Source organism: Rattus rattus, chromosome 5 (genome assembly GCF_011064425.1).
Source record: "Rattus rattus isolate New Zealand chromosome 5, Rrattus_CSIRO_v1, whole genome shotgun sequence".
In the NCBI taxonomy this organism is placed as follows: Eukaryota; Metazoa; Chordata; class Mammalia; order Rodentia; family Muridae; genus Rattus; species Rattus rattus.
Window position 1 is genome coordinate 89,781,638 of NC_046158.1, and position 14,692 is coordinate 89,796,329.

Below are 14,692 nucleotides of genomic sequence, written 5' to 3' on the forward strand. Positions count from 1 at the left end.
AAACTTTAATGTTGTTTTGTTTGTACAAATAAATGTGCATATATGTATACAAAGTACCTTTATTAGTATCTGTATGCAGATAATACAACACTACTTATTAATATATATTTCTTATGGAAATTATGTGGATCCAATGGGTAAAATATAGGTTAATGTAAACCAATAATTTTGGTTTAAGACATATAAGTAGGATAATCATCACTTATCTGTTTTTCAATGAAATGTATGATGTCATTTTCAGCATAGATTTAGTATACTTTTATCATACAATACCTGTGTATGTCCCTCTTATATAATAGCATGACTTTGTTTCCCTGGTAATCTTCCTCAAAAAGTTTCTAATTAACAGAAAAGAGACATCTGCAAGTTAAAGTATTTCAGGAGACTTAATGTCTACAGCTGTAACACCAAGATCTGAAGAGCTTATTTAATATGCTCTCTCCCAACTGTGGTGCTCAGGAAGAAGAATGTGCTTGAATCCTTCAGAAGAAACCAGAAACACATGGTGGTCAAGAAGCATAACTTGAGACAAGTCTTGAAATTGTTTCTTAGATATGATTTAGAAACGTCACTGTTTATCTCAGATCACTTAATGTCTTTGTGGTAATTAAAGCTTAAAAGATACCAAACTTGTATGAACTGAAATTTTTAAATTCATCAGGAAATTTTTGATTTGTTCTTCATGTACTGACTATCAATATCTTTGAACTATTTTCTTGATAACATTGAAATTTTATCATTCAGTGCCTGATTTATTTGTATAGATTTTAATTTTGTAAATTACTCTATTCGTTTACAATGGGATTGGCTTTGCAATCACTCTTAGATTGAGTGAGATGGTAAACTTATCCAGTGATCCAAGAAACTGTAACAATGTTCATTACCTCAGGAATAACTATGCTTCTCCCAAAGGCCAAGGGAAAAACCTAGGACAGTGAATCAGTCTGTCAATAAGCCTCAGACCATTTGTGGATTCTCCATGGGCTTCTGGTTACTTCATAAATGCTAACTTATCATTAGCCAAGCAGTTTGCTCAGGAGGATAATTCAAATAAAAGCCAATCTCCTAGTAATGTTAATACTTTAAAGTGTGTTCAGAACGGATTCTGTACTGTTGTGTCTCTTAAGATTACTGCTGTCTCTTCAAGTTATGAAAGAGGTAAGTGGAATGAGAAAATTGACATTCATCAGGAGAAGCAACTACAGGTTAGAAATTTAATGCTTCTATGAGTAGAAACTCAGTCTGCAGAACTAAATTTTGATTATTTTTTGTTCAGAAAAACAAATAAAAAAATCCTGTAGGGTTGGATTACACACTTAGTTAACATGGTGAATATTAAAAAGGATAACATATGTGTTCTATACCCAAATTTACTGGTTTAACATATTGTTTACTCTTTGTGATGTGGTTCTAATGAGTACTTCTTACAAAACAAAACAAAACAAATCAAAACAAATACTTAGTATTTCCTTGTCCCATGTCTTTTTTTTTCTTCTAATTAACCCAAGGGAAATTAGTTTTGAACATGTCTTTCACATAGAAGTTGTAAATAGTGTTAACACCATGAAAATCCTGAGAAGTACTAATTGGATTATACTATTTCAAACCAGAAAAATGAAGGCACAGGAATTTTTCTCAGTACATCCAGGATCAGGTGGTGCATTTGTGGTTAAACCTAAAGCTCTGATTCTCATCCCTATGAGTACAAAAATGTTTTCCTTTTACAAAAAAAATCAAGGTAAAACATGATTATGAAGAGCACAATATTTTAATCATTTACTTCAAAACTAATATACTGAGAGTATTTTGTCTTTAATCATGCTGGGCCTGTGGTTGTGATAATAAAAGCAGTACATTCAGCCTTAATGTGAGTGGATGTGTTTAGTATTATTGTAACACGGTATGGCATGTTTTGTTTATGTACTACTGAGGCCTGCCCCTTCTTAAAAACAAAGGAGAAAAGGATTTTAGGGAGACGGCACAAGGGGAGGAAGAGGCTGTGTTCAGGATAGAATATGGGAGAAAAGAATACATTTCTAAATAAGATGCAGAAGAACTCTTTACATTTCAATGTAAACTTAATAATAGAATCATTATGTTCTTCTAAAACTTCTTTAAAATTTCCTAGAGTCCCACATGAAATGAGGAAGTTCTGTTGGTAAAAAGGACCAATGATGAGAATACCATGTTATCATTTTCCTCTTAGCAATATAATTCTGCAGATGTGACCAATAATGTATCTCAGAATTTTTCCCTTTAAAGATATAATTCTTAAATTCTTATTTTCCACTGTGGTAGATTTTGATATGCAGCAGATGAGAAAACTGCTTGTCATATTCCTTGACACATTTTTCATTGAGATACAGTCTGGAATGTTTCCTTCTGTATCTTCTTAATTCTCAAGACGTTTGAAAATTTTGAAGCAAATAAACACTCACAACAACTATAATCTGCATCGTAAGAGTCTAAGGAAAAGCCATCATGAACAAATTTTGCCATAATGGATCTTACAAGATGAATCCGATGCTTGAGTACGATCAGAGTTGGATAATTATATTTATACTGGGTTAAGAAAGCATAACCAAAAGATATTTTATGAATTATTTTATAATGAGATCTGTCTTCATTCTGGAAAAATAGAACCACTAAATTTTCATAGAACTTTGTACATAGTAATTTGAAATATAACTAGGCAGGTGTAAAGAAACTGATCTGGACTATTGCAGAGAAAATTTTTAAGCACATTGTATTTTGGTTGACTAAATCACAAACAAATAATAAATAACAGCATTCTCTCAAGAAATAGACAAAAAGAAGTCTCTATGTCTCTTAAAAGACATTACTCATTAAATCTTTCTCTGTCTATGTTATAAATGTCTATTGTATAACCTTTTCATTTTAAGTCATATATTTTTACTTATTTTTGTCATTTGTGTTTTTATTTTTAATTTCATCTTAGTAAATTTATTTTTTCTTAAAGACTTTCACATAAAATAATGTAAGGAATATTTTATATATTACAGTTTCTTTCTTTGCTTTGTTTTGTTTTTAAAATTCAGAGCTACAGAAAATAAGTCTGTATCTGGTTCCTGTCACCATGCACTTCTTAGCTTCATCCATTGTCAGGAGACAGGGCAGGAACCGGGGTTGGATGGAAAGTGGAACACCCTTATAGAAGGGGAGGGGAAGGGGTTAGGGATCTTATGCTCAGGAAACCCGGAAAGGGAATAACATCTGAAATGTAAGTAAGAAATACCCAATAATAAAAGAGAGAGAGGAAAAAAAAAGTGTAGGATGAGAGTACAGAGAGGGCAGCACAGACAATACCATTGTGTGAGAAAGGGTCTCGTACCATGGATACATGAGAGGCTTGGATATCTGACTAAGAAGCAAAGCAAAAACAGTATAGTGCAAATTACGAGTTTTGAGTCTTAGTTTGGGAGTTTTTAATCAATAGATCATAGCAAGTTCTTAATGAGTGAGGAGACGTTAGAATTTACATTTAACAACTCTGACTTCTATTTTTATTGTCTTCTCCAAGGCAAGTGCAGAACTTCTCTTCTGGAATGAATCAACATGGGAAACAAATCATTCCGTAGTGACTGAATTTATTTTAATTGGACTCTCCGATTCTCGGGAACTTCAGATTTTTCTGTTTGCATTCTTTTTTGTTTTCTATGTAGGAATTGTGTTTGGAAACATTCTTATTGTCATAACTGTGAGCAATGACTCCCACCTCCACTCCCCTATGTACTTTTTGTTGGCCAACCTATCATTTATAGATTTGTGCGTATCCTCTGTCACAGCTCCAAAAACTATTGCTGATTTTTTCTACACGCGCAAAGTGATCTCTGTCAAGGGCTGCTTTACACAGATATTCCTCCTTCACTTTTTTGGGGGCAGTGAGATGGTAACCCTTGTAGCCATGGCCTTTGATAGATACGTAGCAATTTGTAAGCCTCTGAGCTATACTACAATTATGTGTGGAAATGTGTGTGTTGGCATTGTGGCTACTGCATTGGGAATTGGCTTCTTACACTCAGTGATCCAGTTGACCTTTGCAGTGAGCTTACCCTTTTGTGGTCCCAATAAGGTCGATAGTTTTTATTGTGACCTGCCTAGAGTACTCAAACTTGCCTGTGTAGACACATATAGGCTAGAGATCATGGTTATTGCCAACAGTGGTGTGCTCAGTGTGTGTTCCTTTGTTCTGCTAATCATCTCCTATGGTATCATTCTATTGACCATCCAGCGCCGCCCTTCTGATAGGTCGTCTAAGGCTCTGTCTACACTGTCTGCTCATATCACAGTAGTTCTTCTGTTTTTTGGACCCTGCATCTTTATTTATGCCTGGCCCTTTCCCATCAAATCATTAGATAAATTCCTTGCTGTGTTTTATTCTGTGGTCACCCCTCTCTTAAACCCTATTATATACACACTGAGGAATACAGAGATGAAAACTGCCATGAGACGCCTGAGACAATGGAATTTAAATTTTTGGGTGAAGACTTAAGTCTCCTGTAGCCTTGACATGGAGATCATGAAAGAAGGAAGTTGTTACATTATTTAGCAGACCTTATGTCAACTTTAAAATTCCATTTTACCTCACTTAGTAATTGTTTAAGAAGGTTTATTAAACCTTCGATTTATTCTATATAACTATAGCTTTTATTTTTACACAGCTTCAAAATTAATAGCATTAATTCAAGATACTATTTCATTTATTTTTAGAATAATTAAAGGGATTATTATGTTATTATTTGTGTATAACTGATACTTCCTGGATACTTTTGTGTTTGAGATGGCAAAAGCTACAAGCTGGACTATTTTACATTAATTCTAATCTTTAGAATTCGCAATATAGTAAATATCCCTAAGAAAATTTTTTAATTAAATAATAATAGCAGTTATTATATATGTTAGGTAAATTTCAAAAACTCATTTGGCTCAGTTTTCATAAAAGTATAATAAATGAATTACTACTCACCTAACTAAAAATGTGCTCAATAATATGAGTTTAAATCTGAATTACCAAAATTCGTGAAGAATATTTCTGACTGGTAACCATATATCATTTGTTTCCTACGAGAATAATAAATCATAGTCTAATAGTACATTTCCAAGTGTGATATGGAGACAAAATTTGCCACCGTGATTTACTTTCATGGTGTTTGACACCCTGTGGAATACAGCGATTGGTTTTAAAACAGTGAAAAAGAATTAAGAGTACTCAGGCCACTTACCATGTTGAAACAAAGCACATGACTTACATTCATCTATCACTTTTTATTGTCAAAATTTTAAAGTTAAAAGATGTTGAGTTCAATTACACTTAAACTTTACTAAATATTATTATGGGGACTTATTTATCTTTTATAAGGTTTGGATGTCATATTAATAGAAAGGATATTATGATATCTATTACATATGATTATTGTGAGAGGTAATAATATATCAGAGTTATGTAAGATGATATAAACATATGACATATTTACCACTCAGTTAATAGTAGATAGTATTATAATAGCCATGCTAATCATCTATGTTAACAAAACTTTTTATACTTTGGTATTTCAGAATGTACTTCAGGGACATGACATATTTCTATGTTACTAGAGGGTCATTTAGGGCAGTACAGTTACAATTGGAAATTGTTCATTTATATGCAATGTGACATCAACACATTTATATGCAAGAGATGTCAGACACATATCTGTGAAATGTACATGTATTCTGCCATCATAGTAGGAGTTCTAAATATCAGGACAGAAGTAAAGGAGAGAACACATGGTTTAAAAACTTAACAGTTATTCTGGCAACTTTTCACCTTTCTACTGACTGCCTTTGATGCAGGCTAAAGTGGAACATCATAGCTCTGACTAAGCATGAACATAGCTGAATAATTATAATCTGAATGAATGAATAAATAAGTAGAAAGGAAAATTCAGACAGTTAAAGGGTCAAAGTTGTACCTATTCAAGAAAAAAAGTAATCATGAGATTGCTAGGGTACATGAACAGACAGCATCTCTAATCAATGGTAAAGTGAAAGAGCTATTAATAAAGTGAGGGAATCAATAGGATGCTTTAGGAAGAAGGTATTGGATCTATTTAACATGCTACAGAACAATTTTTAAATGAACTGAAGTTTTGAATCAACTTAAAAACTGTACGCATATTCTAAAATGTGAACTAATCTTTAGAATTCACAATGTAGTAAATATCCCTAATAAAATTATTTTTAATGAAATAATAACAGCAGTTATTATATATGTTAGGTAAATTCCAAAAACTCAACAACCTTGTCGAAAATTAACAAAAGTTTTAAACTTGCAGTGTTTACATAAGATGAAACCGTATGTACAAGAAATATTGTCAAACTTCTTCATGCTAAAATATATGTTTCATAAACATAAATTTCATCTAAATATCATCTCTAACATATAAGGTATCTGATGTCAATATTTAATAATACAACTAGAGAGTGAAACTGTGTTGAAAAAAAATGATGAACAGCTACAAAATCTTTTTAGTATCACCCTTAAATGTACCTAAATCATTTCTACTATTATAAAGCCAAAAATAAAAATAAAAATATTAAAATAGTATGCCAGCAAAAAGAAATGGACCATATGAGGTTCAGACCGACAGTGATGACTATAATAAGTTGAATCATAAGTACATAGAAGCATCCATGAAATGATCATTAAAATAAAACTATCATATTTTCTCTTTGAATGAATGTAGTAAGCTAAAATTTGCAGGTAAGAGTGTTGCCATTAATTTATGAGAATTAGCAAAACAAACAACTTCAAGATACAGATCATGACCAATATCATGTGGACAAAATAAGGTACAAATGAAGTAATAGTAAGTAATTAATAAAGATTATCTGCTTAATGACATTCTACAGGAAAGAGACGGGACAAAAACAAGGAAAAATACCTCAAAGATTCAACAAAATAAAAATCAAATAATAGAAGAGTTAATTGAACAAATAGTCTAGAACATTCAATGGGTTCAAGATATGAAAAGGGGGTAGGGAGAATTGGTATTGATTGAAACCCAGAAGAAATGTCAAACTCAATGAGTTTTGTGAAGGGCCTAATTTAAGTAAGCCAATTTTCATAAAATTGCAGGGCAATTAACAAAATTTGAATAACAAGCAAGTGTGTGTTTATGGTAAATATAGACAGCCAGATATAGCAGCAGATAAATAATAAAGAGATTGGAGGTTGTGAGGTCAGGAGGAGAAGAAAGAGGGAAGGGAATGAGAGAATCAAGATTACACAGAAAAAAAAAGCTCATAACATTTTGTCTCACAGATAAATTCTTAATGGAATCTAATGCTGAAAATCCAGGCACGAAGAAGTTACAAAAAGATAAAACTTGGCATCACACAAACATAAAACAAACCAGAGAGGACTAAAGCAAAGACATGAAGAATAAAATCTACTAACTCAAACTTCTAATCCTCTATTGAGCCTTATAATAATAAAATTGTATATTTCTGTTTTTATTATATTTTCCCTAATTCTCTCAGTAGTGTTACATAATTTTCAAAGTATAGTTTTGTTAAAAATAATCCTGATATCTTGATATTATAAAAGAATTATTCATTTCACTTCTGCAAATCTGGTGCTAAGGTAGAGATACATACAATTTTAAATTGTTATAGTCTGCAATCTCTCTGTAATAATTTTTTGTATATAGTATTGCTATTTGGATATTTTATTATTTTTAAAACAACTATTTGTGCCATCTACCAATTTAAAGAGTTCTACAATTTTTAATTATTGTGTCTTTTTTGATTTTTATATTGTCGAAGATTTCCAATAAAATAATAAATAGAAATGTGAGAGATGGATTTTTGCTTCCAATAAATCCTAAAGGACAGGAATAATTTTTAGTGACTACATCTATTTCCTCAAAGCTGAGAAATATAGAGACATAAAATGTTCCACATTTTGTTATTTCTTTAATGTTATTAATTTCACTGATATAAACTTGTTTAATTATTTGATTATATTCTGTTTCATTGGTAATACTAACCTTTTATCAAATAAATTAAAAATTAAATGTAAACACATTAAAGATTTAACTATCAATTAAATAATTATCAATTTCATGTGTACATATTTGTTAACCCTAATAATAAGGTATTTGTGAAATGCCGTCACAGCATAGATATCCTTGGAACACATCAGCTCCAAATATCAACTATCTCCTCTGTTCCCTAGATACCTACCCTACATACCCTGCTATATTTGTGATTAACAGCCTTCATATATGTTTTTGAGTTATTTTTTCACACTAAATAAACACACATACACATACAGACACACAGACACACACATGCACACACACCAAGTATATCATTGATATCTGACATCTGTCAGAATTTGTACTTTTTGCACATTTGAATTTTTATTTCTTCTAGATTGTTCACCCCTTTATTAAAATATAATGATCAAAAGAAATAGGATGAAGAAGAATCTTTTAAAATGTATGTGCTCTATGAAAAAAAATCCCATAATCTAAATAATGATCATCTCAGGTTTTGTTTTTGTTTTTGTTTTTTACCAGTTAAAAATCAGGTACTTTGTGTTTATTTATGTAGTGAGAACTCTTCAGACTACCCCTGCAACCAATTTTGGAATGTATTAATATTGTCAAAGATACTGGACATAGAGAGCCTTTAAATAACACTTACTCAATAACAAAATCTGCCAGGTTCTAGTTCACCTGGATAGAATGGTAAGAGACCTGGCTTGTGTGTTTCTGCATCTTTCAACAATGACACCCTACCCCAGGAGTCGTGACCACACACAAGATCTTGCTAGAGACCTGGCTGCATCAATTCTGAACCCACCCTGCTACACGACCATCACTACAAAACCATGAGCACAAGTGGCCAGATCTGATCAGAGAACTCCCTCTTTCTTTAGCTCTATTCTTCTCATCCCAGCAATTTCAGAAAACTACTTTCACCTGGACTCCAGACATAACCTTACAATTAATTTTTAAAAATCTTACCCACAACCCAACTCTAAAAGACACTATCCAATCATAAAATTACAAACAGTGTTAGAATGCCACCATCCAAGAAATCACTAGATGTACTGAAAAGTCCTCAATAAAACAGTTTAGAAGCACAAAAATAGTCAAATTATTGCTGACCCAAAATAAAAATTTCCGATTAAAATACTATTTTTGATCTCAAGTGATATTACAGAGCTATGGTTATCAAAACAATATGGTGCTGGTGTACTGTATACCTACATGTAAATGAATACAGTAGAGTAGAAGGACTTCATTAAACTCTACAGAATGAGAGTTGACATGTCTTTCATCGAATATTACAAGACTACATTCTTGAGGAAAGACAGAATCTTCAAAAATCTTGGAAAAATGATATATGTACATGTCGAAGAATGAAATTAAACCCAGATGCCCTTCAACAGAGGAATGGATACAGAAAATGTGGTACATCTACACAATGGAATATTACTCAGATATGAAGAGCGATGATTTATGAAATTCATAGGCAAATGGATGGAACTGGAAAATATCATCCTGAGTGAGGTAATCCAATCACAGAAAAACACACATAGTAGCACTCATTGAAAAGTGGCTATTAGCCCAAATGCTTGAATTACCCTAGATGCACAAAACAGATGAAACTCAAGAAGGATGACCAAAATGCTAATGCTTCTCCTTCTTTAAAAGGGAACAAGAATACCTTGGCAGGGAATAGGGAGGCAAAGTTTAGAACAGAGGCAGAAGGAACACCCATTCAGAGCCTGCCCCACATGTGGCCCATACATATACAGCCACCAAACTAGACAAGATGGATGAAGCAAAGAAGTGCAGGCTGACAGGAACTGGATGTAGATCTCTTCTGAGAGATACAGCCAGAATACAGCAAATACATAGGCGAATGCCAGCAGCAAACCACTGAACTGAGAACGGGACCCCTGTTGAAGGAATCAGAGAAAGGACTAGAAGAGCTTGGAGGGGCTCGAGACCCCATATGAACAACAATGCCAACCAACCAGAGCTTCCAGGGACTAAGCCACTACCCAAAGACTATACATGGACTGACCCTGGGCTCCAACCTCGTAGGTAGCAATGAATAGCCTAGTAAGAGCACCAGTGGAAGGAGAAGCCCTTGGTCCCGCAAGACTGAACCCCCAGTGAAGGTGACTGTTGTGGGGAGGGTAGTAATGGGGGGAGGATGGGGACGTGAAGCCCATATAGAAGGGGAGGGGGAGGCATTAGGGAGGTATTGGCCCAGAAACTGGAAATGGTAATAACAATCGAAATGTAAATAAGAAATACTCAAGTTAATAAGGATAAAAAAATCAGTATAAACATTGATTTTGAACAACTCAACATTTATGATACAAATATTCTGTAACATTTTCTATTCCAAAATAAAAAATTCCCTGAAAAAAAAATCTATTTCAAATGTGAAATATTTAGTACAATTTTCTGGCTAGAAATTTCCTTTGTGACCAAGGTAGTTGCTTATAAATCTTTTCATAGCATTTTTCATCTCTTTATTTCTCAGTGTACAAATGGCTGGGTTTAGGAGAGGCGTGAGAACAGAGTAAAACACAGCAAGGAATTTGTCCAACCAGGTGATATTGAGAGGCCACACATAAATGAAGATGCAGGGCACAAAAAAGATCAACACCACAGTGATTTGGGCAGTGCACGTGTTCAATGCCTTAGATGCCCCAGCTTTAGAGCTCTGACATACAGTGATAAGGATATATGTAGGAAATAAGCAACAGATATATCCACAGTGTAGTTAGAATATAAATGGCGCCCAACAGAATAAAGCAGACACCAGGATCCTTTACATCTTGAAGAGGAGAGAGTGAGCCCCAGAAGTCCTAATGTGGCGTGTCCAGTCACCCATGATTCATTGGCACGAACTCTTGCACATACAAGCAAGACACAGTTAACTTCCTGAAAGGGAAGTCTGCTGGCGTCCAGGCCATCTTGTAACGAGCTAATCCATGCAAGCCAGGGCCATCTTGATTACCAATGGCATGATTACAAGAAAAAGCTGTCTATTTCCTTAGGTCCACAAAAGGGCAGCTCCACAATGACTGTCAAGTGGCTCATAGCATGTACAAATCCAGTTGTCCAGGAAGTCAACACCAACCCAGTGCATCTCTTCAAGTTCATGATGGTGAAGTAGTGGAGTGGTTTGCAGATGGCCACATAGCGATCATAAGCCATTGCCACCAACAGCACCATCTCTCCTGCAACAATGCAATGGGCAAAGAAGACCTGACACATGCAGCCTGCAAAGGAAATAGTCTTGTTTTCCCTGAGAAAGTCTGTGATCATCTTAGGAGTGGTGACTGAGGAAAGCCACATATCAATAAAGGACAGATTGGCCAACAAGAAGTACATGGGAGAATGAAGATGGGGGTCGTTGGTGATTAAAACAAGAATGACAATATTTCCAGAAACAATGAGAAGATAAAGCATTAAAAACACCACAAATAGTAAGACCTCAATCCTCTGTGAGCAGAAAAGTCCCCAGAAAATAAATTCTGACACCACAGTCTGATTGCCTCCATCCATTGTTACTCAGTGTGTCTTCCAAAGTAACCTGTAAAAAAAGAACAACTACGAACTAGAGATATGAGGAAGGTTACTTTCTCTGTAGTACCTGACATTCACATATACTTACCTGATAGAAATGCACACAAACAAAGAGAAAGCTAAGGCAGATAGGAGTGACTGGTGCCAAAATGAAAGCTGATGAGTCTAGGGCAACTCCACAATAACAGAAGCATCAGGTGTGACTTCTATAATCTATTTGAAAATTCCTTTTACAAGAGAGCAGTAAGGTGAGCAAGATTGTAATGTGAAAACCTAAAAATATGTGTTATTCCTTAAAAAAAAGTCTGAATATGTCTGTAGCCATCATGACATTCCATAACAAAATTGAGGATTACATTTAGCAACTTATGGGAATTGCATTGAATTTCAGTACAAATAGTATTATAAGATCTTAATATCTAGACAAAATATATAATAATTTCTTGATCATCAGTAGGACAATATCTCTGACAATAAAAGAAAATTTAGTTTAAAACTCTAAACAACACGTTAGAAAGCCTATGTTGGGAAGTATACAGACAGCCATATAATATATACATAGGCATGCGACTGAAATGCAAAAACTAGTTCACAGGTTTTCAATAATAGATATATATCATAGATTTTATTTGTTTAGCTGAACTGATGAGCAAACTAACAGTGCAAATGCATGAATGAGTGGATTGTCCCTGCAAATATGCAATTCATATTTGGACTTGAACTCTAAAAGTCACAATCTTAGCAGCAGAAAATATTTGTGTCAAATTGCATAAAATAATTTTCATGGGACTTTTGATTTTGGAATGTTGTTGTTTCTTGGTGTGATTAATATATCATCTAGCATCAGTATATTTTCTGATTGTGTCCCTGGTCTACTGATCATCTGTGTTGTTTTCAAAAAATATAAATAAATAAACATATTAGTCTACCTCTCATTTGGCTGTCAGTCTTGGATGAGTGTGCAACTCTCCTTCAAGCAAGCAGCAGTCACTGCACTCAAGACAGAGACCTGCTGCTTACGCTGATGTACTGAACAGTACCGGAGCCAGAGAGGGAATAGTCATTGCCCATTTTCTTCTCCATTCAGTTATTCTCTTAGTGTCTGGAGACTTATAGGTCTCACTTTCTTTTATCCTAGAGCATGTGGACAATATTTATCCCAAACACTATCATCAGGAAAGAAAATGCACTTATTATGTAGTGAAGATTGTGTTTTCTTTGAATTACTTTTCACATATGCCGAAAAGTTTCAGGTCAATATGAACTTTTGGGTTTTTTTGGTATTATTTCTTTTATTTATTTTATGATTATAATATAATTAACACATTTCTCCATTTGATTTCCTCCATCAAGATTCTTTTATATATTGTTCCCTGTTCTCTTTCAAATAAATGGGAAGAACAAGGCCATACCTCAACTGAAAAAAGCTCATATGAACTCACAGCGAGAAAAGCAGCAAGCACAGGGCCTACATGGATCGCACCTCTACATACACACTACAGATCACGTTTTAGTAATTTTATCAAGTTCCTGAGGAGTGGGTCTCTGAATCTTGTGCCTTCTTTTGGAGCTCTTAAATTTTTCTGATAGCTTGTTATATCCAATTTTAGTATGATGATTGTTGTTTTATCTTAGTATATTTTATTTTCCTATGTTTTGTTATTTTCTCTTAGAAGCCTGTTCTTTTCTAGTGAGAGACCCAAAGGGGATGCATCCAAATGAGAGAGGAGGTGGGAAGGAACATGAAGCAATAGAGGAAAGGAAACTGTATTCAGAATAAATTGTATGAGATAAACTGTATTCAGGAAACTGTATTCAGAATAAATTGTATTGTAACTTACGTGTAATTAAAGGTGAAAAAAAGAAATCATGGCCTCCTGCTTCATTAATTATATTATAAATTATGTATAATTTAATAACTATATTTATATGAATACCGACATATACATATACATACAGATATACATGTATATATATATATATACATGTATATACAGTATTCAGACTGTATAATGTTACATGTATATGTTTTCAAGGCTGACCATTAGTATTGGATAAACAATGGAAATGCTCTATCCTGGATACTCCACTTCTCCCACTCTCATGAATCTTTAGTTGGCTGTGATTCTTTGCCTAGGGTTAAGAACGCCTGCATTTTCTCCTCTTCCACTGTAGCATGGTGTTGGGTTTATTGAGCTCAATTTTGATAATCATGATAAAACTGTAGAAGCAATTACTAAGAGAATGAATTCATTTACAAAATGATGTCAAACTCTCTTTTTGGACCTCTGCTGCAAAAGAGAATCAAGAGTCTCAAGTACTGCCTTTTGAATTTTCGCTTCTAGTATTATAGATGATGTAGGACACTACTGATCAGACCTCTGAGAACGAAAATCATACAACTGCTTTCTGATACATAGTAGTGACAATGTATTATCAGACCTGTTTTAATGATGTTACTCAAATGATTTGTTTCCATGTGATAACTGAGAGACTAGTAAAAATGATGCCGTATATTACAATGGCTTAGAATGTGTTACATTCTCAATCCCATGTGTTGTGAAAATATAAAATAAAATATACACATGGGAATAATTAAATCTTTCCATTAAATTCAGAGTACAATAATATATGAGTTGTTCCTTTAATCATGAATCATATTTCCTAGTATATTTTGAAACAATATTGTTCATATATATATATATATATATATGTGTGTGTGTGTGTGTCTGTGTGTCTGTGTGTCTGTGTGTGTGTGGGGGGGGCTGTTTGTGTGTGTATGTATCTTCAAATGTACCATATAGGTTCATATGTAAATACATATGTACTATATACAAATATACACATGTATTTATATCTTTCTTAAAAGTTATTTTTATAAATTTCTAAATTCATATTTATATATGTTCTTACTTAAAGTAAAATAGAACAATTTTCCTATTTCCTTTTATTCTCAATACCAATACAAATACCTTTTATTCCCAATCCCACTCCCAGATACCACCCCTGCATACTATTTCCATGCTAACACTCTGTGGCTAACATCTTTGTCCTTAATTTTTAGTGTT

The 14,692-nt window shown here is 33.6% G+C and overlaps 1 protein-coding gene and 1 pseudogene across 1 annotated transcript; one reads left to right on the forward strand and one right to left on the reverse strand.

The window, feature by feature from the left end:
- Nucleotides 1-1,149: 1,149 nt before the first annotated feature.
- Nucleotides 1,150-4,513, forward strand: LOC116900945 (olfactory receptor 4F4-like). Its single transcript, XM_032902586.1, has 2 exons — nt 1,150-1,158; nt 3,542-4,513. The coding sequence occupies exons 1-2, from the start codon at nt 1,150-1,152 to the stop codon at nt 4,511-4,513; spliced, it is 981 nt and encodes a 326-aa protein (XP_032758477.1).
- Nucleotides 4,514-10,497: 5,984 nt separating this feature from the next.
- On the reverse strand, nt 10,498-11,603 carry LOC116900549 (annotated as a pseudogene).
- Nucleotides 11,604-14,692: the final 3,089 nt, after the last annotated feature.